General features: G+C 39.4%; 2 protein-coding genes across 11 annotated transcripts in view; one reads left to right on the top strand and one right to left on the bottom strand.

Moving 5' to 3' along the window:
• Positions 1–14,107, top strand: part of LOC119889745 (proprotein convertase subtilisin/kexin type 6-like) — a 36,731-nt gene extending 22,624 nt beyond the window's left edge. For 6 of the 10 annotated variants that reach the window (XM_038700549.1, XM_038700554.1, XM_038700551.1 and 3 more), the window contains 10 exons: positions 2,463–2,651; positions 3,738–3,874; positions 3,965–4,117; positions 4,593–4,695; positions 5,262–5,458; positions 8,460–8,547; positions 8,635–8,738; positions 8,889–9,018; positions 9,343–9,455; positions 12,141–14,107. In XM_038700549.1, the coding sequence (XP_038556477.1) occupies positions 2,463–2,651; positions 3,738–3,874; positions 3,965–4,117; positions 4,593–4,695; positions 5,262–5,458; positions 8,460–8,547; positions 8,635–8,738; positions 8,889–9,018; positions 9,343–9,455; positions 12,141–12,238 (1,312 nt within the window). In that variant the 3' untranslated portion in view covers positions 12,239–14,107. Of the gene's footprint in view, positions 1–2,462; positions 2,652–3,737; positions 3,875–3,964; positions 4,118–4,592; positions 4,696–4,936; positions 5,060–5,261; positions 5,459–8,459; positions 8,548–8,634; positions 8,739–8,888; positions 9,019–9,342; positions 9,456–12,140 lie in introns of those variants that run through there. The other 4 variants (XM_038700557.1, XM_038700555.1, XM_038700556.1 and 1 more) reach the window with 4 other exon arrangements.
• Positions 14,108–16,323: 2,216 nt separating this feature from the next.
• Positions 16,324–23,263, bottom strand: rwdd3 (RWD domain containing 3). The gene is made up of 5 exons (XM_038701599.1): positions 23,051–23,263; positions 22,074–22,306; positions 21,572–21,793; positions 19,351–19,469; positions 16,324–19,199 (listed from the first exon to the last, which is right to left on the bottom strand). The coding sequence occupies exons 1-5, from the start codon at positions 23,133–23,135 to the stop codon at positions 19,049–19,051; spliced, it is 810 nt and encodes a 269-aa protein (XP_038557527.1). The 5' UTR covers positions 23,136–23,263; the 3' UTR covers positions 16,324–19,048.
• Between the last annotated feature and the right edge of the window lie 1,529 nt (positions 23,264–24,792).

Below are 24,792 nucleotides of genomic sequence, written 5' to 3'. Positions count from 1 at the left end.
ACAGATGGCTTTACTTGTTGCTAATGTAACTGCTAAAAGTAGCTGCCGTTAGCTAATTAGCTCAGGTAGCTGTGCAGCTGAAGATCCCATTTATAAAGTTATAAAAGTTGTATCTATAGAAACACTCAGCTCGGGCGGCATACCGTTCTTGTCTCATTTGTGGCCTGATAAATAGTAAATTTATCACATTCAGTCCCTGATATCGCTATTTTCCAAGATAGTTAAAGCTGTTATATGCTGACGAGTACACCTGCAAGAGGATGAGGTGGTGCGGGCTCAAATCCCTGGGTGTATACACAGCCCTCCACTAATTTAAATGGTACAGTTCTTCTGAATTTTCTAAATGTTAGAGGACGAAATGGATCAAATTCTGATTTCGTGGGGGTTGTGACTCTCAAAAAAAAAATTATCCACTGTTTTACAACCACTTCTTTCACAATGTAAGTCTATGGGGAAAAGTCCTGGGGTCAGTGTGCATCACATGATGAACCTTAAAGTTGTAATTCTTGGCTTGAAAACGCAGTGCATTTCCTGGGGGCTTGGTTGCAGGAGAAGGGTCCAGCTGCAGCCCGCAGACAAATGTGACGGAAGTTGACGGAAGTTGAACTTACATATATGGTTCGTCCCAGAAGCCACTGCGCACAAAATGTGACGACGTTTATCTCCGCCACTCAGCCCACGCAGAGCCGTTAAATAAGATAAGTGTCAACATGGTAATCACTGTACATTATTCGTTAATATTTACTAAACTATAATACAGCCCCCTGAAGCCTTTTACCCTTACCCTAACCATCACAGAAGGAAAAGAAAAAGAAAAAAACTACTTACTACTTACTGTTACGCGCTTTGCATTAGGATATACTGCACGTGGGCCGAGATAAACGTCATGATGTTTTGTGCGCGGTGTCTTCTGCGACAAACCATATTTGGAAGTTCAACATCCATCAACTTCTGTCACGTCTGCAGGCTTCAGCTGGATATACTTGGGTTGCAGGGGCTCACAAGCCCTCTGGCAGGCTTTCGGGAAGTTGGCCAATCAAAAGAAAGTGGGCTTTTTAGGAAGTGGGGCCTTAAAGAGACAGGAGCTAAAATGGCTTGGTTGGATGAACAGATGGGCTGCATAAAGGGCCAGTGTTAAATTAAAAGGGTTTTTTTGTGAATCGTGCAAAGCTACTCTAGTGAATTAAATATTAAAACTAGTGCTGGAGATAACATAACAATATGTAATTTTTTATATCTGTATATCAAAGCAATTCAAAGTGCTTTACATAAAACATAAAAGAAACATAGGGAAACATAAAAAGAAATTTAAACACAAGTTTGAAAAATTATATAGAGAATAAAAATAGGACAGTAAATGTTACAGTGGAGTGTAAGGTATTAATCAAAAGCCTTAAATTTAAAATTTCATTGTGGTGATGGTGCAGTGGATAAGGCATGCCTTTGGCCTGGGTGACCCGGGGTTGATTCCCCCTGTGACATCCATCAATGTGTCCCTGAGCAAGACGCTTAACCCCTTGTTGCTCCAGAGGCGTGCGACCTCTGACATATATAGCAATTGTAAGTCGCTTTGGATAAAAGCATCAGCTAAATGACTTAATGATTTGCAGAAGTCTTATGGCTGTGTGCTGGGTGTTTGCCTGAGCTGTTTATTTAAACATGCTTTTTCCCACCACAGTATCTTGTGGGAGACACTGGGGAAGTATGGGGTACTAGGACCATTATTATAAGCCACCCACGTTCCTGTATAACTGGAGTGAGAGCCGTGTCTGCATTCTTGACAGGAAGTCAAGTAGGTTCTCAGTGGGCACAAAAAGCATCATTAGTGCACATCATGATGTGGTTCTGAAGGCTTCATCAGACCTTGACCTCCAGTGGGGCAGTTTACAGTTAAGTGGTGGGGAGAGAGAGTTAGATGAGGACTTGGAGTAAATTAGAGGAGGCTGAGCATGAATGTACATATTGACTCTAATGTTATAAATGTATATGTATAAAGAATAACACAATACATATTTACAAACCAAACTAAAAAGTGCATGACCCCACTGTGGTACATTTCAGAAATTAAATTAAGTAACCTGGTAACCCCAAACTTTGACTGGTGTATTGTCTTTGCACGCTGTATTCATCATTTTCAAACTGTGTGGCTGCGTCTCAATTTGCATTACGCATGGGTTACTATGGCTCCGCATTTATTTTGAGAAGTTGCAGAGCTGCAGTCTCTGGTGATAAATGTCCCTCCTGCAACTCAGCGCAGCTGGTGCTCTGTCTCTCTCAATCTTCTACCAACAGCACTATTGTTGTTATAGTTTGTTCAGAGTCTGCCTCACATTCTGACATAATGTCATAATGCTCATGTGCTTTATTGGATCTTACGGCCTTACATAATGCTAATATTGAAGGCAATCTACTCTAATAGTTTTCATACAATTGTATAATGTTTCTGCTTATGGCTGTCCCAGGTACATACATGCTGGCCAAAGCCTGAACTGCAGCATAAATGCCTCTGGGTGTTCAGAAGAACCTGAGCTGCATGTGGATTACCTGGAACATGTGGTGGTCAAGGTCCAGATAGTCCACCCACGGCGAGGAGACCTAGAGATCAACCTGATCTCTCCAGCTGGGACGAGATCACAGCTTCTGGCCAAGAGGTGAGAGCCAGTCCATGCAGAGTTTTATAATCTGTCCATGCAGATGCTAAAATCTCTCTCATCCCGTCTTTCCTACCGGAATTAGGTTTGTGCTGCTCACAGAATTCAAAAAGTATTTTAAAAGTTCAGATCCTCTTCTAAAATAAGTGGCCAATACAATAGGAGTAAATTGATATGTATTCAGGCATCTCTTCCTCCTGAAGAAGTAATCCTTATGAATCCATTTAAAAACTGTCCACAGTGAGGAGATGTTGGCATGTGTTTTTGCTAAACTTGAAAGGATCAGGGGTAGAAAGTGTGTGTCCACTAGGAAGCTGTGTCATATTTAGCAAATGAGAATGTACAGAAAATGTTGAAGAAATTTGAAAAAGGTAATCAATTTCGACCCAGTTACAGTGTAAACTAACCATTACATCTGTTAAACAAACATGAAAGAATGTTCGTATTAAATGTTTTGAAGAGGAATTTAGTGTCCAGTGCTCTACTAGAAGACCATGTGTGGCAGTATTATACTGAAATGTATGCTGAAACCTATGGAAGAAGGAAAAGGACATGTTCAGTGAGGCCTCTATACAAACAAATAAATACTTTCTTATATCACCACATCGTTTTCTGGTTAGAAATTTTGTCTGACTTTCGACGGCGCTGCAAAACGTCACCATGTCACATGACATTAAAACCTTGGCTGCAGTTGCTTTTCTCTGGCTACACCAAGTTGGAACCACCTTTGCAAATGCTGCGAGATCAGCCATTGTTCTTTTTGCCAGCCATTGTCAGCCAAAGTCTGGTTTCTGAGCCAACCATCCAACACTAACAATCACCTCCTTACTGACTTACTATGATGCTAAAGGGTGCCATGTGCATTGTTATCAGACCGAAGGACATGACAAAACGTAGGTATTTGGTAGTGAGCAGCAGACAGTTGTTTTTTCAGGTTTGTGAATCCACAGCTTGTAAAACTGCTAGAAGCAGTGAGCTCAAAATTTTCTTGTGGTTGGACTCACATCCCTGCTTAACGTGTCCCCTTGAAAGTAGAAACCAAATGTACACCTTTGGTCTCATTTAACCTCACTGTTATGTTTACAGATTGTTTGACAGTTCCAACGAGGGCTTCAGGAACTGGGAGTTCATGACTGTTCATTTCTGGGGTGAGAGATCACAGGGCACATGGACTCTGGAGATTATTGACTCACTGTCAAAGCTACGCAACCCTGAGGTGCTGGGTAAGGTCCAACAACACATTTACTATTACAATTGAGACTGATGCCCTTATCCAGAGCAAACTAAAAAAATATTATTGTTACTTGGCACAGGCAACCTAAAAGAATGGACACTGATCCTTTATGGCACATCTCAGGACCCTTACCAGCCCTACAGTGCTCAGAACTCCCATTCAAGGATGTTGGAGATCCCAGCCCCAGAGGAGGAGCCAGAGCAGGAGGAGGAGGAGGAAGACCAATACAATGGTGAGAGTCAAAAAGTAATTATTTTTTCCAATTTCCAACACATTTTCTCAAGGAGTATGCACTCAGTCAGAAGTATACCCTATAAGAGACGTACACTTTTTAGAGAGAGATTATTTTCATTAATAAAAAATGAAATGAAAAATGTATCAAACATATAGATGTTATACAGATGTATGAATAAGGTTGGTTGGTAAGATATGTGGAATTAAAAATAAAACTAGAAAAAAGCAGGAATCAATATACATTTCAAAAATGAACAAGAGGTGGACATTTATGAATTTAGGCAGATGTTGTACAGTTCAGTTATAAATAATGTGTAAGAACTGGCAATGTGCCTCTCCCTGTAGAACAAGAATGGAAATGTTCTTTTCCCATGTGATAAAATAATGATTGTAGCATGTTGCTGAAAGAGATTTATCAGCTCTTTGCACTGGTGATGATGATATTGATCATAATCAATGTGGTGTTCATCAAGGACCATGCCACAGTGAGTGTGGAGACCAGGGCTGTGACGGACCAGATGCTGACCACTGCCTCAACTGTGTCCACTTCAGCTCGGGCAGCTTGAAAAGTGGCAAGTAAGAGTTGATGGAAGGAAATGGAACCAGACAATATAAAGTGGAAAGTCATAAATTTAAAGCTGCACTCCTCCGCATTTTTTGTGTGTAATGTGAAATGTGAAAAGCGTCACTCGTAATGACGAACCCACAGAGAATTATCACAGACTCTGCAGTTCCCCTCAGCTTTTTGTTTTAGCTTCTCTCCGATGATTGTTTAAATTTGAATGTGTCTCCCTGCTCTCCGTAACCTTGTTTCCAGACCTGCCAAATGCGGCTGACAGAATGTTTGAGACTGGCAGGGGAAATGATCAGGAGTTGGTGGAGACCAAAGATATACTAGTGTTAAAAGGAGAGTGCAAGTCCAAATAAATGATACATTTGATTCTTGTCTGTTGGATGTCTAAATGGGCAACTGTTTGCTAACATGTTTGTAAATCACCAGGAGCTGGGAGTTTGTTAGAATTATAATATAGTGATCTCCTGCAGCCCATGATACATTCCACTGTGGTCTTTAGCATTTAGTTTGATCTTAAGTCTATCTCTATACTATACTCTATATATACTCTCTATACGTGTGGATGTAGAACCTGCGTGAGCCACTGTCCATTGGGACACTATGAGGACATAGCGTCTCGTCGCTGTAGACGCTGCTACAAAGGCTGTGAGAGATGTGTTGGACGATCAGTCAGCGATTGTCTCTCCTGTCGAAGAGGCCTTTACGTCAACGCACTCAACTCCAGCTGCATCGATACCTGTCCCCCAGGCTACTTTGCTGATGAGAGTAAGTCAACACGTACATAGGACTACTAGTTTTCTCCTAATAAGTTCATATACAGCCTATTATGATATAAATATCAACATAAAAGGCTGAGGAATTGAAACCCTAACTCTTAAGGTTTTCGTAAGTTGTTGTGCTGAGTTGTGCGTGAACTTTGCAGGACTTTTGAATCATTAATTACCATTGATGAACCACACAAACAATATAATATTGTTTATAAACAGTACTCTGAAGTGACCTGCGATGAACTGCAATGTGCATGCAATTGTCGGCGGGCATGCACAACTCGGCAGAGAAAAGGGTCTACATTCAAGAGGTGGTTTTATGCTTTTTGGCTTTTTCCCTCTTCTTTATTGAGTTGTGACGACACAGGGATGAAAGCAAACTGCACATCATATAACACTCGCCAAGCGGCTACTCCGACACGCCCTCAAAAACACCGGTATAAAAACACTGAGCCGTAGCACACAACTCCTCTCCCTTCCAAACACTAGCTACCCTCCAGGCAGTCAGTGGACATGAAGTTGTTACTGTGATGTAGAGACAGAGCTCAGTTAAAACTTTATGGATGAAAGATCCTTTTGTTACAGATTAATAACTCACCACTCTGAAACCCTTGCTCCAGTCCATGTTGCTAAGCTGCTAAGGGGAACACAGCTGAACCGAAGCCGTGTTTACCGGCTTCTCACTGACCCGCCCTTCTCTGCTTCTGATTGGCTAGTAGTCCTTAACTAGGAACTGTGGATGTGCAACTCCCGAAAAAGATCATGTAGAGGCAAGATGCATCACTAGCTAAAACAAAGCCTTCAACACAGGGAGAAAAGAGGAGCTGCAGCAATGTGCAGTATGACAAAAAATATGTTTTTTGAAAATGAAACCATGTAAACCTGTTCTGGTACAATCCTTAAATAGGATTTTGAACCTGAAAATTAGCATAATACCACCTCTTTAAGTCTCAGTTTAGCTGGAAATGTAAAGTGTAAGTTACAGTGACTAATGAATAGAGACTGCAGCTCTGCAGCTTCTCAAGATTAAAGCGGAGCAGACTTAAGCCTAGTTCACACTACACGATTTTTAGCCTGATTTGCCGCTCGGCGAGTTCGGCGACTGTCAGGCTGTGATCAGGGGTAAATCAGCGGTAGATCGGCGGTCGCCAGTCGTTATGTGTGAACTACAAAACAACGCATCAAAACAGCTGCCCAACACATTTCCGACACACCGCAGATGTCTGCCAGATATCTAGCATTCTAAATATCTGGAAGAGTCAGCCAACTCCACATCCAGCCAATGAGAGCAGGCAGCTGGCAGAGCAGGCAGCTACTTTTTCACTACAAAACACTTTTTACTCCCTACCAGCTCTCTCTGTAGCTCACACGACAAGAAAACTGAGGTGTTGACCCAAATGTAGAGACTTGCGAGAAGGACGCAGTTCAAAAGATTTATTAAAACTAAACTGAAACAGGCTTCCAAAGAGCATAGGGCAAGAGTTCAAACAAAGAAGTAATCCAAAGGAAACGAAAATCCAAAATGTAACAAAAATCAAACAGAGGAGAACAGAACAGAACAGAACTTCCTGAAGCAAGTTAATCCAGTAAACACAGGGACAGGACAGAACACTCAACATAGACGAGGATACAACAAAGACAGAACAGAAATGAGGGCTTAAATACACAAGCAAACGTGCAGGGAGAGAGTGCACAGATGAAACACATCAGGTCGTCAAACAACAGGAAACGAAGGTAGACAAGGACGCATGAAAACTGGGCGGCTGTGGCTCACGAGACAGAGCGGGTTGCGGTAGCGGGTTAATTGGAAGGTGGTTCAATACCCGGCTCCTCCAGGCTGTATGTCGAAGTGTCCTTGGGCTCAGTGTATAAATGTGAGTGAATGGTGAATGCAGATGTAGTGTAAAAGCGCTTTGAATGGTCGAAAAGGTGAAAGAAAGGTGCTATACAAATACGGAGCATTTATCACTACAAAATAACACAGAAAGTAAAGCACATGGGAACACACAGTTACCAAAGTAAAACAGAAAACATGGAACGACTGCATAACAGAACAAAACCAAGGCAGGGAACAGAGACAGGACCAAACAAGAAACAGGACTACACTAAACATGCTAAACATGGAGACATAGGACTAAGGACTAAGACACAGACTACTTTGGAATAAACAGGAAGCAAAGCAAGACACAGACACAGGGAGAGAACCGACAGGGCACAAAGACAAACTGCAACTTTATGTAAGAACATACCAATCACAAAATACAGAACCAGATGACATGGGCAAGATAGACTGACAAGCGGGGGAAAAAACAAACAAATGACAAGGGACCAGGAAGAATAAAACAGAACACATGTAACATCTAAATGGGAAACAATGAAATAGAAACCAGATCTAAGAACTAAGACACAGAAACAAACACAGAACCAAGACTACACACTAAGACATAAACTAAGAACTAAGATAAGAAAAGGAAAGAGACAGAACAGGTAAAGACTGAACATGCAACTAAACATAAGAATAAACAAGGCTGCACAGAAGAAACACAAAACCCAAAACCATGACAATAGACTTAAAACAGGAAAAACATGAACACAAAACCAAAGTCCTAACAATGTGCCTAGAAATGTAGCAAAGTGCCAACAAAATGCAGGGAAGAAAAAGACTGCCAGCTATCCATAATAGATGTAAACAATGTAGGTTTCTAAATATTCAAAAACATGGCTTTTTATGAGGAAGGAAATGCATTCAACATGTTTGTTAGGCCTCAAGGATACACACAATGTGTTTTAGTGAGAGTGAATGAAGACGGAAGGAAACTCCTTAGGGTACCTGTATCATTACTCGTCTCCAGTTGTTCCTTACATAAACCCATAGACTGTGGAGTGTTTTGGCTGAATAAAGGGCATGTGGCACAAGATAATTATTTTATTTACATAAGTATGTGTTATATGTTGATATTTCCACCACTATTGATGCTTGTGCCTGCTGTCTATGCCAGATCAGAGGCAGTGTCTGAAGTGTCATGACACCTGTATGAGATGCCTGGGGTATGCAGACAGATGCACTGCCTGCAGAGAAGGCTACAGGTGTGTAAAGACAGTTAGATCACCATTTATATTTGAACTTTGGTTTGAAAAAAAGTTTTGTAATGTAGCTGTTTTTTTTGTTTATAGTCTGGCGGGGATGACTTGTGTTCCTGAATGCACCAATGGAACCTTTTTCCATCTGGAAGAAATGACATGCAGCCCATGCCATTCTTCTTGTAGGACTTGTGCAGGTCAGTGTGTTGCCAGGTATGTGCAGTTCCTACAGAAATAACAGCAGCAGACAACAAAGAAGAAGAGATTCAGGTATAGGTGTGAATATATTTTGATTACATCTTTCCAAAGCACTATGTGCTAAGGTTTTAAACTTGCATGTTTCTCAGGGCCAGGAAAGGAGGAGTGTATCCAGTGTGCTGAGGGCTACCTGCAGCAGGAGTGGCAGTGTGTGCAGACCTGTACACCTGGCTACTACTCTGGAGAGGCAGCAGGAGTCCCATATAAGATGTGTCACAGGTGTGTGATTTTCAGTCTTAAAAACATTACTTGTTTATACCTGGATCATTTAAAAAATCTTTTTCTTATAATAAGTTAGTCAGAGTGTGATGCTTCTCTGTAGAACTTAAATGTAAACTTAAATCTGCTGTAAAATCCAAATATCTTTCATCACAGTTACATTTGAATTATAAATAACATTTTATTAGAGAATAACACATCAACTTCAGTTGCATTTTCATTTAAAAGTAAAATTAATGTTAGTTTTGCTGCTACCCATATCTCAGCCTTTTTTTTTCCTATTAAAGGAAATGGAAGAAATAGGTGTTTGTTTTCTCTCTCCAGGTGTGAGGAAAACTGTCTGAGCTGCAGTGGCCCCGGAACAACTTGCACCAAATGCAAAGAGGGTTATAGTCTGGTCAGCAGGACTTGTATTGTGTATGCATCCTGTAATAATGGTGAGTGAAATTATAAACCCTATCACCTTCAAAAAATGGAAATATTTTTAGGTTTAGATAATATCAGCTAACTAAGCCTAGCATAACTAACCTTCATGTCTTGCAAACCCATCTGAATTGAACCTTATCGTACTTAAAGGTACAAGATGGAGTTTTCGACAACTTATAGCGCCCCATATTTACTTTGTATTGCGCAAATGCACAAGTTAATGATTCACATCCTGATGCTGGTTCTATACTTTTCTGTCAGTCAAAAGTAGGTGAAGAAGAAGACTGCTAGCAAGCAAACATGTATGTAAACAATGTATGTAAACAATGCAAATTCTTAAGTGACACTTAAGAACAAAGAATAAGTCCCAATTTGTAATATTTACCAATTTTCTCCTACCTTGAATTTTCACTGAGGTAACTGACAAAGTAGTTGGAAAATATTTAAAATCTCCACGACTGTCACACCTCTCATAATAGCCATGCACCGTTTTTTGTATCTAACTTTATGTCACAGTACAGCTGTGCTTTGATGACACATCGTTGGCAGCTGTCCCACTTATATAATTGTTACAGAGCCTCTAACACCACTAATGACACTTCTAAGTCTGTTATGTTTTGTCAGCAGGACTTGAAGCTTTGCAGTGTGAAAGTTTTCTTTTTGCTAATTTTTAACATTTTTGTGACTGAAACACAAACAGAGCAGAACAAACAGCCTTGTATGGCGATATTGAAGAAAAGTAGATAATGCAAATAATGAAACCTCATGAACAGGTGGTTTTCATCAGGCTGAAACAAGCAACTTATCAAAGCTTTATCCAGTTAAGAGTTTGCTGAATCTGACTTTACAAACAAGCCTTACAAACAATGGTAAGAGAAGTTTAGGATAAGAATTAGGGGTGGCACCGATCCAGTTCTGACCCAAATAGCTATGTATATATATATATATATATATATATATATATATATATATATATATATATATATATACATATATATATATATATATGTATGTATGTTATTAGTTACATTACTATATTATATATATTGTACTTTCACCAACTCCCCCTTCCTAAAACGTGATGGACAACCTGTTCAGCAGCTCATTTTAGAAGTGAAGAACAATAATTAACCTAAGGACCTAGACAAACTGAAAACATGCAGCCTTTCAAACTAGATGATGCTGTAGAGTATAGGCTATGTATATATTAAAAAAACATTTTAAAAAACAAAGCAAGTCTCTCCCGAATTTTTAACTAATAGCATATTCATAAGAACTTTTGAACTACTGTTTTTCTGCAAATACACTATTCAGTGTTTTTACAAAACATAAAACGTTGCTTAATGCCACTCTCTACGGAAAAGTCCAAATAAGTACTTAGTAAATAGCTTAAGTGTATTAATTCTAATGGCAATTGTAAATTCGGCAGTAAAAACTTTGTACCTTTTCTCCGAGAGGTTGTTCATTATATCAATTTATTATTTATTTACTATTTATAAAATGACTGGGCTGAATATGTGATGCTTATTATTTACTGAGATGTGCATCCATATTGGCCAGTCTGCCCAGCTAATCAACATTTTAATACTCAATGTGAATCCACTGCTTCCCATCTTGCATCAGTCCAGAGTTGTAACTAAACTTCACTGTCTCACATCCTGTGTGGACTGGTCCCACAGATGTTTCTTGCTCAAATGCATTTAATTTTGTGCATGTGTATATGAACGCATTTCCACGCGCAACACAGTCATCTTTCCCTGCTGCAGTTTGTAAACACTGTGGACCGTCTGTGTTTATCAAACGTATTTCACTCAAGCTTTATCAGTTTTACATTTGTTTTTCACTGCTGCTCCACTCAAGTGCGCTGCATAGACGACTAATACCAATGTAACGAGGTCTCGTGCAGAATATAACGGAGTAAAAAAGTCAAAGTCAGTATTTGACTTTGAAATGTAGCGAAGTGAAAGTGAAAAGTTGCAGCAACTAAAAATACTCAAGTAAAGTACAGATACCGAATAAAACTACTTAAGTACAGTAACGAAGTATTTGTACTTTGTTACTTTCCACCACTGCAAACCAGACAACTACTACTACTACTACAACTACTACTTCTACTACTACTGCTATTACTATTACTTCTTCTTGTACGTATTCAACGTAGTGATGAAATGCGCTCTATAGAGCAGTTTGTTCATTTGGGCTACTGTAGAAACATGGCGGCTTCCATGTTAGGGAACCCACGGTGTATGTAGATAGAAATAGCTCATTCTAAGGTAATAAAAACATTTCATTATGTAAGGTCTTTAAACACCACTGAAAACATAGTTATGGATCTTAAATTGCATTTCTGTCAATAGATCGTCCTAAGTATTACACACCAGGTGAAAATGGGGTCTCATGTTCCAGATCATGTTTAGAATAGACCGGTATTGGCATTGGTATTATACGTGTATTACCTCACTTAAGTCAAGTATAATTTCATGATTATGTTTGCCAAAATTAATTATCAATCATATTTTGGTAGCATTTTACATTACAGCAGTAATAACATTCTCAAGACTAAGGTAAAAAAAATATAAAAAGCACATCTAAGCAAAAAAGAAAAATACAGTCGTTAAACCAACTTGCCACATGGAGCAGGGAGCAGACAGTAAAGTTATGCTGATTCTCTGCTTCTGCTCTGATCTGTCTCTCAGCTGATGAGGTGTTCTGTGAGATGGTCAAGTCCAACCGTCTCTGTGAGAAGAAGCTTTACCGTCAGTTCTGCTGCCGTACCTGTCTGATGAACGGATGAGGAGCCATCCACCTCCTTCCACCTGTCTATCAGTGATAACAACTAAAGTGTTATCATCTGGCCAAACCTACTTCAGTTACAATAATTTATAAACAACTAACTCGTGCTATTCATCACAACACGGCTTATACACGTGGTAAAATGGTAGGATATTTCACTTTTAAAATGAAACTCTTCAGCTGTTTCTTTGCAGGCTGCTGAAGGCAGGTTTCATTTTCATACTTCATAGAATGGACTTTTGTATAAACTGTGTGTGGACAATGTGTACAATTATTCTGTAATGAACATGTACAAAACTGCATTATAATGAATGTGCTTGCAACAATGTGTATTTCAGCCGACAACTTTATTGTTTTGTTCACTCTCACTGCTCTCATCAGTGTCATTACCAGCGGCAGCAGGCCACTGTTAGCTGTCAATTAAAAAGCTCTGATAAACCCACCATTTGGTTTAGTTGCCTAAACTTGAAAAGAGCTATTGTGAGTGTGTCTTCATCCTGCCAACAGCAAAAGTTGGTTTTGGAATGCACTAGTAAACAATATAGTTGGTTGTTTAGACTTGTTGCACTAATCACACAAATATTTTACATCCAGCCATCTGGACTGAGGAAAGAGGGGGGAAAGTACAGCAACCTACAAGTGTTTTTTGTCAGGTTGAAAAGCTGCTGAAACACCACAGATAAATCTGAGATGTTAACATCAATATTGATCAGTTTTGGTACTACTACCACATTCAATAAAATACTAAAATAAATTGTTGAGGATGAGGATGGAGAGTTAAACCGTGAATATTATAGTCTTCAAGGACCCATATGGTCTGAAGTGCTCCAGAGGAAAACACACAAGGATGGAGAGTGGTGAGTGACCTGGGGTTTAAATTCTTGAGATGAACCAGCTGGAATGTGTTCTTTCCACATCCTCTTAGTGTATAACTTCAAACTCACTCATCCAAAACCCACAAGGGTTTGACTGTGTCCTCTGTGTGCTGATATTGTTCCTGGTAATGAGGGGAAGACACTCTCATTATGGAACAGAGAGATTAGCTCTGTCTCATATCAGACCCTCCTGTTACTGTCAACTGCTCAGCTGAGGACAGTCACTGAGGACACCAGTTCATGTCAGAATAAACACGTGTTATAGGGCATTCCATTCAATGAGGAAACAAGGACAACTGATGCCATTAACAAATGATCAAAGATATACTTAAGCCTGTCTCTTAATTAGGACTTGTCAGAATGTTTGATTCAATTGCTGGTACTTTTACTATTTCTGAGCTGTTTGCATCTACAAATATTATTATTAGAATATTCCAAAATATCTTCCTGTGTGTCTGAACATACAATTACAATATCTGCTGCACATCTGTAAATAGTCCTAATCGTTTCCTAAATACAGACTGAACAGTTCAAGAAATACGATCACTTTTAAAGATTTTATGTAGACTGCTGGCAGCGTGGGCCTCAAAGGTGGTGCTAAATGGTCTTGAAAATATTATACTGACGTTTTTTGTAAATGACGTGGCTTGCTGATTTTTGTATGTACTTACAGCTAAAATAAGGTTATGACATCTGTGCCATGAACCATATAGTTTGACGACGCATAAAAAGTGAAAGCAGAGAGCAAGTTTAAAGGTTTATATTGTCATATCCAAAACAATTACAGTGACGCAGTCAGCAATGACATTCAGGTCTCAGGCTCCCTCCAACAATACTCATACTGTACAATCTAATACATAAAGACATTCAGTAAGTTGACAGTGAGCTTACATTAACATCACTATAATATTTCATAATTAGATTTTTTGGGTCACAAAAATGTATTAATTAAACGGTTTTTTTTTTATCTATCATAATAAAATACGTTGACCTACTCCAAGGTGAGTTTATAATTTCTGGATATTTTACAAGGACTTTCAGCCTGTCTTCAAGGATCTGATGGAGAAGAGATTTGTTTGTCAGTTGTCTGTTACAGTGCACTGTTATTGTCATTTGGTTTCCAGAGCTTTAAACCATAGATTGTATATGTTTTTTTTTATATACAGTCTATGCTATTAAAGCTATCAAACAGGATGCTTAGAGTTAAAGAAAATGCAATAAAGAATAATTTATTTACTATTTGTGTGCCATTGTAGCAAATACACATCAGCAAGACTGAAACCAAGTCCAGTTGCCTTTGACTTTAACCTTTGTTGGATAACTATGACCTGGATGACTGAGAATCTTCATAGGCAAGACTGAAACCACTCATTTTAAAAATGGAAACGCTATTTTTTTTTTTGTCTTTTGACCCTCAATCCCTTTGTGTCTGTTTTTGAGCTGATCCTACAGCGCAGTTAGTGTTGAGTTATAGCTGGGCATCAGGAGGAAGCTTTTAAGATGGACTCTGCACTGCAGCTGGCAGGCTAGATTTATCAGCCGATAAGAGTTTATGTGTTTATACTCCCTTGTTGACAACATCACTTCAAATGCACCAGAAAATGAAACAATCAATTGACCCGAGACAAGCTGCGCATACAAAACACATGACAAAGGTTATCAGTGTTCATGGTGAGGTAGTCATTTGTCACGTGAAATACATCACTTAAATAATAAAAGTAGCCCTCAACACATAGCCCAAATAAGGAGATACTAAACTCACCATTTTTCACTGCCCTCCTCCTGGCTTCCTCCCGGATCACAGCAGTATATGTTTGATGTTACAATAGTTGAATGATGGAGGCTACGCTGCTGACAGACTTGATTGTAGATTTATTTCTTAAATAGTGTGGCAGTTCTAGCATACGGTCCTCTCATTTCTTCCTAGTGTGTCACTTCTAAATATTCTCCAACATCGCTTACAGCAGCTAATGCTGCACATTGCTAAATTAAATGAGCCAAAAAGCTAGCTAATGCCATGTTTATAAGTGGAAGAGTGCCAACGTTATTGAGCAGTTAAACTATAGTGTTTAATATTCTGCCTAAATAAAGTAATGGTAAATGCTTGTTTGTAGTTACAGGCGGTCCGTCGCAAATGATTAAAGCAGAGGGGGCATGTAAATAAACGTGAGCATGACAAAAAAATATATTGCCCACATAGAAGATTTATTCCAGCATCCTTTGCATTGTGCTTCATTGCACTGTGTACATGTATGCATGTATTTGTAGCTGTATATCACATCCACCTCCGACATGTACACACTCCTGCATCCTTTGCACTCTGCTCACGGTACTATTTGTCAATATGTCTATATTGTTTTTGTTAATAGTGTGTATATTTGTGTTGTCTACACTGAAGTCTGTGTCTGATTTTATTAGGGTTCATACCGCGTAGCAGTAGAACCCTTCTATGTTTGTGTGTTGTCTGCCGCGCCGGCTTAAATTCACAAAGTCACTAGGGGGCGCTACAAGTGCAAGACAGGTGCTTAGCATTACACAAATTACACTATAAATCCCATATTCATTCTCCAATCATCGCAACTCTCTCAGGAAGTTTCATTCAAATCGAACACCCGGGGGCACTATAAATGCAAACAAACTGCAGGTGATAAAACGCTAAACAGGCTACAAAATACAAACTGTTTGTCCAATCAACACAAAACTTGCAGGATATGTTTACAGCACCTCACACATACCCTGAAAGTCTCATTCAAATCGACCACTAGGAGGCGCTATAAATGCATAATAATTGGACGTAGAATGAAACAAATCAAGCTATAGATCAGAAAATGCTTGTCCAATCATTACAAAACTTGCAGAATGTGTTTCGTAACAATGTTGAACCACGTGTGTGAAAGTTTTTTGATGGCGATATTGCAAAAAAAGGTATGAACCCGCAAATCGCCGCTTGTTACGCCGTCATGTTTGTACATAAGCCTATACGGACAAACTGCTATACAGAGCACATTTCGTCACTACATTGAATACGTACTGGTTTATTATAAGTAAGAAAAGAAGAGAAATTTAGACAAATGAACGACCAAACGTATTATTTTGCACAAGAGCCGACAGAGTGCGTCGGCCACCGTAGTTTCTCCTGTGCGCTTGGAAAGGGAGGGGTGAGCGGTGACTGATGGTGCCTTCTTGTGGTGTCAGAATAATCTGAATCTTATTTTACCCCTTAAATCTTTATTGCAAAAAGAGAAATAAAGTGTACATGGGACATAACAAAGTACAGAAATAGAGAACTTTGATTCGTACAAAATTACTTATTGCATATACATATTTGTAATATTGTATTAACTGTTAGTTTGCTGACCATGCAGAGTGAACAATATGTCTGCATGTTGTTTATATGCTCTGATAATGCTAATCCAACACATCTTTGAAGTAGCGCCCATGTTGATTTCACATTCCAACTTAAAAGCACATGAACACACACTGATGTCAGAAGAACGACTTCAGAACTCTTGAAATGGGACCATCCGAGGAGCACATGAATGCACAGTGAGCTACAGGATGCAATTCGCAGTCCTCACTACTACATGCCACTAAAACTTACACACTGAACCTTTAAGGACACTCTTTGAGTGGCTGGTGCCAGCATAGGTTGCTGGTTTCAGCAACCAGGCTTCATTCCACCTGCCTCCGCTTTGCTAAGGGATATGTTTTAGTGGGAATACCTTCTAATATTTAATATATTCATATTTTGCAAATATGAGATCAAAACATATATTTAAAATGTAGTTAAATGCATGAACTTAGGGGAAAAAATTATAAATTCTGTCAAAATAAACAGAATACTACAACAGAGATAATTAGTTCAAACAGTTCTCTGCAACTGATACACCCCATACAAAATGTGCAGTTCTAACTCTGTTTCTTTTTTATTCCTTGGATGCCTTAACAAAACAACAGAAAGCAGAGAAAAAGGAGGTGTCTGTCTTGTCTTTGCTGTGACAGTGTAAAAATGGCTCCGTTATGCCCCTAAGTGGCTAGGGGACATTGCACATGGAGACAACCCAGTTCAGAGTATCCAGTCTGACTAATGAGGAGTAGGCCACCCTTTGGTCTCAAATGAGTTGCTTCAGTCCTTTTTCAAGTCCTGAACAGCGTTGAACTGTTTGCATGTTTTGTGAGCAAGTTGCCATTTGCATTCACTTCCATTTTGCCAATACGGGTTGCATTTGGATATATGTTGCACATTTTCCAGGCTCTTCTCCTGGCAATTAGTGCTGAATACTTCATTCTGTATATTTATGACAAATTTCTAGTGCTTTGTTCAGATTATATTATAAAACATTCCCAATCCCATGATCTAATTGTTTTATATCACTTTGAAATCAAATCTGTACATTAGTAATTTTTTGTATATTAATTTTGGTGTCTTGTAAGCCAATGGAGGCTGGGTGTAATCGTACACACGACACAATAATAAAACTTAATTCATTCATTGCATTATTAAGTCACAGTGAATTAACATTTAGAGAGCCTCTGACTTTTCTGAAACTGATGTTATTCCCTCTTCAAACAGGATGGGGGGGTGTAAATAAATACAATTACATATGAATGAATATCCGTCATCGAAGAATATTTTATGTAGCTTACTTTGTTTGAGTGTGACTTTGTGGTTCAAAACCATGTTAATTGCAGCCCCACGTGGTCTCTGGTTGACAGGAGTCAAGTGACATAACCATTTTTTTTATATGTTATACGATGATAAACTGGAAATAAAAGATTATAAGTGCTGCTAAAAAGGCTAAAGGTATAGCTGATGAACAGAAACATAATAATATTATTAGTCTTGAAAATTACATTTCTAATAGGTATAATATCCTGCAATTATAACCATATAATTCTACATGAAATGTTTTACTTGAGTCTGGTGAAACCCCATCACAAAAAACAGGGTGCTGGAAAAACGTGGTCTGCATAGAGCACCTAGCTAGCTACATACCGCAAGACATTGTGGACAAAGATCAGCGCTCAGCCTGTTCTACAAGAAAAACAAGCCATGTCAGACCAGAGGTACAGATTACATCTCATAAGTTTAGGATCACAGATAAATGTTAACTTTGATAGGCCAAGCAACTCTGAGAAACGAGGACCAAGAAGGCAGTCTCGTTTGAAAGGCAATTTCGTGTTACTGTTGGCTAGGTAGCATTTATTCAAAAGGTAGCTAGATGAAACATCAATATTTGTTGTCATTTATTGACCATAATGTAATGTTTTTGCTACTTGTTCAAAGTAGGTGGGTACTGTACCTACAAATAGTTTGATAAGAAAAACGTGATTTGACAGTTGTGCTAAATGTGCTTGTGTGTGTGGCTAGCTAGTTACTGGCAGTGACATTTAATCTGTCCCTATCTACCTAGCAAGCATGCTAATTTTCAACTGTCAACTAACCTTCTCTACCGGTAGCTAAAAGAAAGGTGTGATTGCCAGTAACCTTTGACACAGAGAGGTGTGTGTTATTATGTAGGCCTATAAAAAACTGCAGTAGTAAATAGCTTTTTGACTGAGACTGTATAGAACTACATCTCTCTCTCCCTCTCTCTAGGTGGCATGTGTAGATGGCCCGTTGCTGCATTTTAAAATATGCTGGATCTTGCTGAATCAATGCCCCCATGCTGTACTGGAGCTGCATGAACATCAACATCCCCTGAAGGGCCTCATGTTTCACCTGGACCAGTGGCTCTAAACCAGCATACCATTTGCTCTGCAGAGAGGGCGATTGTGGCTGATCCCTCCCACCCTGGACACAAAGTGTTTCACACACTCCCCTCCAGAAGGAGGCTGCAATCCATCAGGACCAAAACCTCTCATCACAACAACAGTTTCTTTGCATCAGCCAGAGACCCACTGACACAGACTGATTCTTCACCTCCTAACTAGGTTTAGTCTCTGTGGTCACCGTGGTATCCTGTGTGTTGCCAGTCACTTAATGATGGCAGTATCTGCTGGTAAAGCTCAGTCATGTTGATTTCCTGGAAAGCTGCGGTCAGCTCGGGTAATGACTGGTAGTTTTTCACTACAAAACCCTGGAGACTGATAGAAAGACATAGAGAGAAACAAAGAGAGAAACCATGTGAGAGCTGCAGTAATACTGCTGGTTGATCCAACATTGATCATATGGATCTAGAAGTCCCAGCATTATTCCATTTCTCTGCTACATCAGTCATGACTCTGTGATCCATACCCGTGTCCACAGGAGGAAGATGAAAGGGTTTCAATGAGAACCTTCATCATCCTCTCTTTGCATTTCTTGCCTGAAGAATCCACATCCACCTTCACGGTCTTTAAAAGGCGACAAAACTCCTGAAGAGACATGACCACAGTTGTAACAATCAGAATACAAAGGGAGACACAGTACATAGCATTAGTCATGTATGACCTGACCCCAAAACCTATGAATATGAACACTGAAGTTACTGAAGCAATCAGAACCAGAGGAAGAAGTTAGAGTTAGAAGTTACACTGTCATATATATTGAGGGTTATAACATTTATTACAGTTGACTTTGCTTAGCTTTGGCTTCTATCAGTAATGCTGAACAGACGCTGTATGGATTAAGCTGGATTTGAACTCCAAATAAAGATTTTAAATCAGACTGAATTTCTGTTAAATGAGCTGCTGTTGGATGTTCAGTTTGAGTGGGCCTAGCAGTCTGAGCTGTCTGATTAGCCACACTGGCTGTCAAAAGATGCTTTACAACTGTAGTGAGCTTATTTTAATATTATTTCAATAGAACATGTTGTGGCTACAGCAGTTTCTTTTTAGATTGAGACTGTACTGTGACAGAAACACACAGATACCACACTGTCATTGTCCCACACAGTTCTCTTTTTTTCTCCTTTTACTCACAGTCAAACTGCAAAGTAACAGTGCCTTTCACTTTTTACAAACATTATTGAGAAACATTATTACGTTTTTATGTCAACGAACAAAACCAATCAGAGGTTGCTATTTTTTTTCAGTTAGAGCACCCGAGTCATGATGAGTCAAACTGTATAGCATTTTTTGGTAACACACTGTGAAAGTTCTCAAAACATGGACAATCTACCCTAATGAGTAGCTTGGGTTTCATGCTGTGTTATCTTTGATAACCTATAAACATATGTGAAAATGCCAACTACTGTTTAATGCTCTGTTCATTTGTGCTTATTACAAATAAGTTGTTTGTGTCTTTTGTCATATCACCTGCTGGGCTCTGTACAAGACCAATGTCCAGGGCCTCAGTATGATGTCACTTTGATGACATCCACTGCCTCTAGGGAACTGTGATGGGCATTTTAACTGATTTCTGATGATCAATGAACATAATAATCTTTAAATCAACTATGACTTGGCAAGGGCTGCAGATGCCACAGCCTGTAGCTCTTTCAAACTCTGCTACAGTATTGTTTTTCATCTTTTGTGGGGGGTTTGGATTAAAGAGCAGGGGACCTTGAGACAATCCACCCAGTCAGATAGAAGCACAGCGGGTGCTCGCCCAGAGGGAGAGGATTGAGAGCCGGGATAGGAGCCATGCTGGTGTAACGGAGCCAGCGAGGCTGTGCAGTGAGTTAATCTCACTCCCCGACACCTTAAGAGACGCACTGGCGACCGATGCCAGAGCCCATGGGTTTTAGCTGGTCAGCGTGTCTGCCTCCCCTACCATAGGTCGCTGGTTCGAGCAGCCTGTTACACTGGCTCAGCTTGGACTTAAGTCTGCTCCTGGCTAAGGTCCGGTCTGGAAGAAAGGGGACTGTTGTACCCACATCTTTGTAAAGCCCTGCTCCATCAACATCCTGGATCAAGTACTCGCCAGGTGGACCATGTTCTGAACTGACAGAGCGCAAGACTGCGGCAAGATGAGAGGAGAACCTAAAGATGAAAACCATATTATCATCTTGTTGCTGCTGTTCTCACAGATGCACATTCAATAAATGCACGGCAGGATTATTTCCTGGGTGTTTACATGTCTTTATATAAATAACTGTATATATGGTTTTATTCTGTTACCATATTTGTGTATTGAAGAGACTACAAACTTTTTCATTTTTGAGAAATAAACTACCGTGATACCTTGATTGATTAATCAATAATGAAGTTACCACTAATTTCAGTCCTATTTTAAATCAATCATAAATGAAGATAATAATCTGAAGATTAATGGACTGGTGACCTATTTTATAGTGTGTTGAACCTCCTTTCCAGCACAGGCAGAGGGCACTGTTCTTCTAGTTTAGGCAGTTTAGTTTAGATCTCTAGGAAATTTGATTTTAACAATTACTGTATGTTTTCCATTGTAAAATAAGACACGGTCATCCACAAAGTCCAGTATACGGTATGTACCTTAATAAAATACTGCATACAGGACATACACAAAAAGAGTTACCGTCTTTGTGTGATGCTGTGCTAAACATGTGTGTTGATACCTTGATGTTGGGTCTGGCTCCCTGCAGAATAACCAGTATACTTGGTCCCAGTAATAATCTCCCAGTGAGCTGCAGCTGCTGGGTCCAGCGCTCCAGCAGTCCGATGTAACGATTTCGAGATCGGATGTGGTCTAACGACAGCACTGCAGTCCACTCCTCCTCTTTTTCTCTCTCTTTCACCTCCTCCTCACCTCTTCTGAACTCATTTCTCATCTGTACACACTAACGTTAACACAGCACACATTTGGTACATCATTAACTGTTATTATTCTTTGAGGTCCTCCTTGTGTTTTCTAATTGTTTTACTTGTGCGGCCTGATGATGTAGTGGCTAATGTTTCTCCGAGGTAGCTCCAATAGATTCAGAGCTACAGGGTTTTAAACCAAATAGGGTTTTTTTGGTGAAGTGTTCCTTATAATGTAAAAATCCTCTCGTACAATATGTAACCAGCTAAATGTCCAAAGTTACGGCTCATTAGTTGGTCAGTAAGTTCACTGTTCACCTGTAACCACTCCACTAGCTGATGAACCATTGGTTCTGGCGGTGAGGCTGCAGCTTGATCCAGCAGCTTCTGTCTGATGTCGTGACACTGAGTCCTAGAAAGAGCAGTGGAAGAGACGGAGATGTCGGGGGGACAGGAAGGGTAGCGGGGGTGCAAATGGAACAACAGACTGACGTCCAGCCCACTTTCTCCTCCAACAGTGCTGTTGATTTGGACCACAAGCCCATCCTGGGCTAGAAGGCAAACAGAGTGAGAGTTCAACTGATTTGGGTTTTTGAAGACTAATAACTGAATGACAAATCAAAGAATGACATTTGTTATTGTCAATACTCAACGTTAGTTAGTCAGAAATAGCTGACTCTGAGGCCACAGTATCAGATGTAGAGCTGAAACAATTACTCTATTTGTATAGTTGTCAGCTATTAAATTAATCACCAAATAGTTTGATGTGGTTTGAAAATTATCTGATTCCAGCTTCTTAAAAGTCAATATTTGCTGGTTTCTTTACTCCTCTATGACAGTAAGCTGAATATATTTGGTTTGCGGATAAACATGACATTTCAGGACGTCAGCTTGAGCTCTAGGAAACACTGATCGACATTTTTCACCATATTCTGACATTTTATAGTCGTTAGTTGCAGCCATAATTATCAGATGGCACTGACATTTTATCCTCACGGCCATTTACAGTTCAATACTGGGGGAACAATGAAGTAATTAAGCTTCAGATGTGGACAGACTGAACCAGTCTTGATCCACTGGCTTTACTTTATTATAAATAATATATATTTGTAAATGTTCGTACTTGGAAAAGTATATTGGAGCAGTTGGCTGTATAAACACTAAAGTCTCGCTTTTGCGCGTCTTGTTATCAAAGGCTTCGTGGTAACGTTATATGCTGACATGCTCAGTTTGTTGTAACTTATATTTGCCTCGGTGTCTGCAGTGGACTGCAGCTAACGCTAACGCTAACTCACCGGACTGCTGGACGAGCAGGAACTCTCCTTCTCCGCAGTAAATGGACGACAAAACGGAAACTTCCTCAACAGCAGCTTCGGACATTATTCATGAATTAATAGCATACCGTTAGCGTCTCCAAAACAGTTCTGACCCAGCGACATGTAACGTTACTGTCACATTTCAGTTCATAGCCTAGTTGTTGCTGTTGCTACACTTGTCCGAACCTCCTTGTCATCCGGGTAGTTTCTCTTACAGAGTTCATCAGTTCCTCTCCACAATTTCCGCACTGCAAGATTATTTCACTTGACATAGGCTTTATCACAGCTGTAATAATTATGAAACAATAGGCCTAATAATGACATTTATGTATACTAAATCTTTCCAGCACGTATTTGAATGTAACGCTTTGGATTACATTTATGGGGGAGTTTAAAAAGAAATACTGAAGAGGAACTACATTACAAAACATTTCTAGTAGGACTCTGCATTTCTGTGCACCTCTGCGCTTTCAATATACAGTGGTGATAAAATATTTAGCCTTATTCATACTGTTAATTAAAATTCCACTAAATTAATTTATTAATACATTAGGTTCAAATGTATCTATTGATTATATTTAACTTCAATTAACAACATGCTTGGTAATAAACTCCCACCCAACCTGTTGCTCATAGGGCCAAGCTGCTCATTAAGTGAGCGCATCCAATGGGCTTAAAGGTAGAGGGAACTGTACCATGTTGAGTTGAGGACAAAGTGAGGTTTTCATTGTTTCAGGGAATCTTTTCACAGTTTTTCTCACTTGCTTTGGTACATTTCTCGAATCAGCCCTAACATTTGTGCAACACTATGTGCATTTCTCAAAACACATTGAGCAAACAGCAGAACACAGTGGATTACCTGCGAAAGCACATCACCTGCTCAAAATCCTTAGTCTATCTCTCAAAAGCAAATCTTTATGTCATTGAACATGTCAGTGCATCAGAATGACAAGTCCTTGTGTCATTGTTTGCAAACAAGATGGTCAAAATGTTTAGTCATGTTATCAATATAACAGTGTACTCTGTAAGTGTTTTCTGATGTAAACTATGACTAAGGTTTTGATGCACATGGCGGCACTTTTTCAATATGTCATATCTGTCTCAACAGTATAAAGTTCTACATTGCAGGATTCACAGTTACATTTTTACTGTCCATACTATAATTTGTTGACAGACCATGTCATTGTGATGCAAAAAATAAAGAAGAAAGGACTGTTTTACAGCATAGCATTGCACAACGGAAGAAATTACAAAGTTAGAAATGTAAGCATGTGAAACACTCCTTAGGCTGATGTTCCTGTCTGTCAGGTCACAGATTCTCATCCACATCACATTGGATATCTTCATCAATACAGTAAGGAGACATTTACAAAAAAAAGTCTAATAGACATGTATAGAAAATATGATTGACAGATATAGACGATCTCTCTTTCTATATATATATACATATTTCCATATATATATAAATATACGCACACGCATCCGTAAGTTAATGCATCTACGGGCGTGTATTATATATTTCACTATTCACTATTCACTGCTCACTGTGTATTGTATTGTGTGTATCAGGTGAATAGTCTGAGGGCTGTGTTATACTGTAGTATGTTGTGATTTGTGTTGTCTATTCTTATTTTGTTTATGCACCATGAGCTGTACGAAACCACATTTCGTTCAGCTGTTAATAAACACAATGTGTGTTTATCGTTCAGCTATCAAAACAA

The sequence above is a fragment of the Micropterus salmoides genome, unplaced genomic scaffold (genome assembly GCF_014851395.1).
Source record: "Micropterus salmoides isolate LMB-PRFRI ecotype aquatic unplaced genomic scaffold, ASM1485139v1 Ms_hic_scaffold_6, whole genome shotgun sequence".
In the NCBI taxonomy this organism is placed as follows: domain Eukaryota; kingdom Metazoa; phylum Chordata; class Actinopteri; order Centrarchiformes; family Centrarchidae; genus Micropterus; species Micropterus salmoides.
This window is presented reverse-complemented; position numbering and strand designations above follow the sequence as displayed.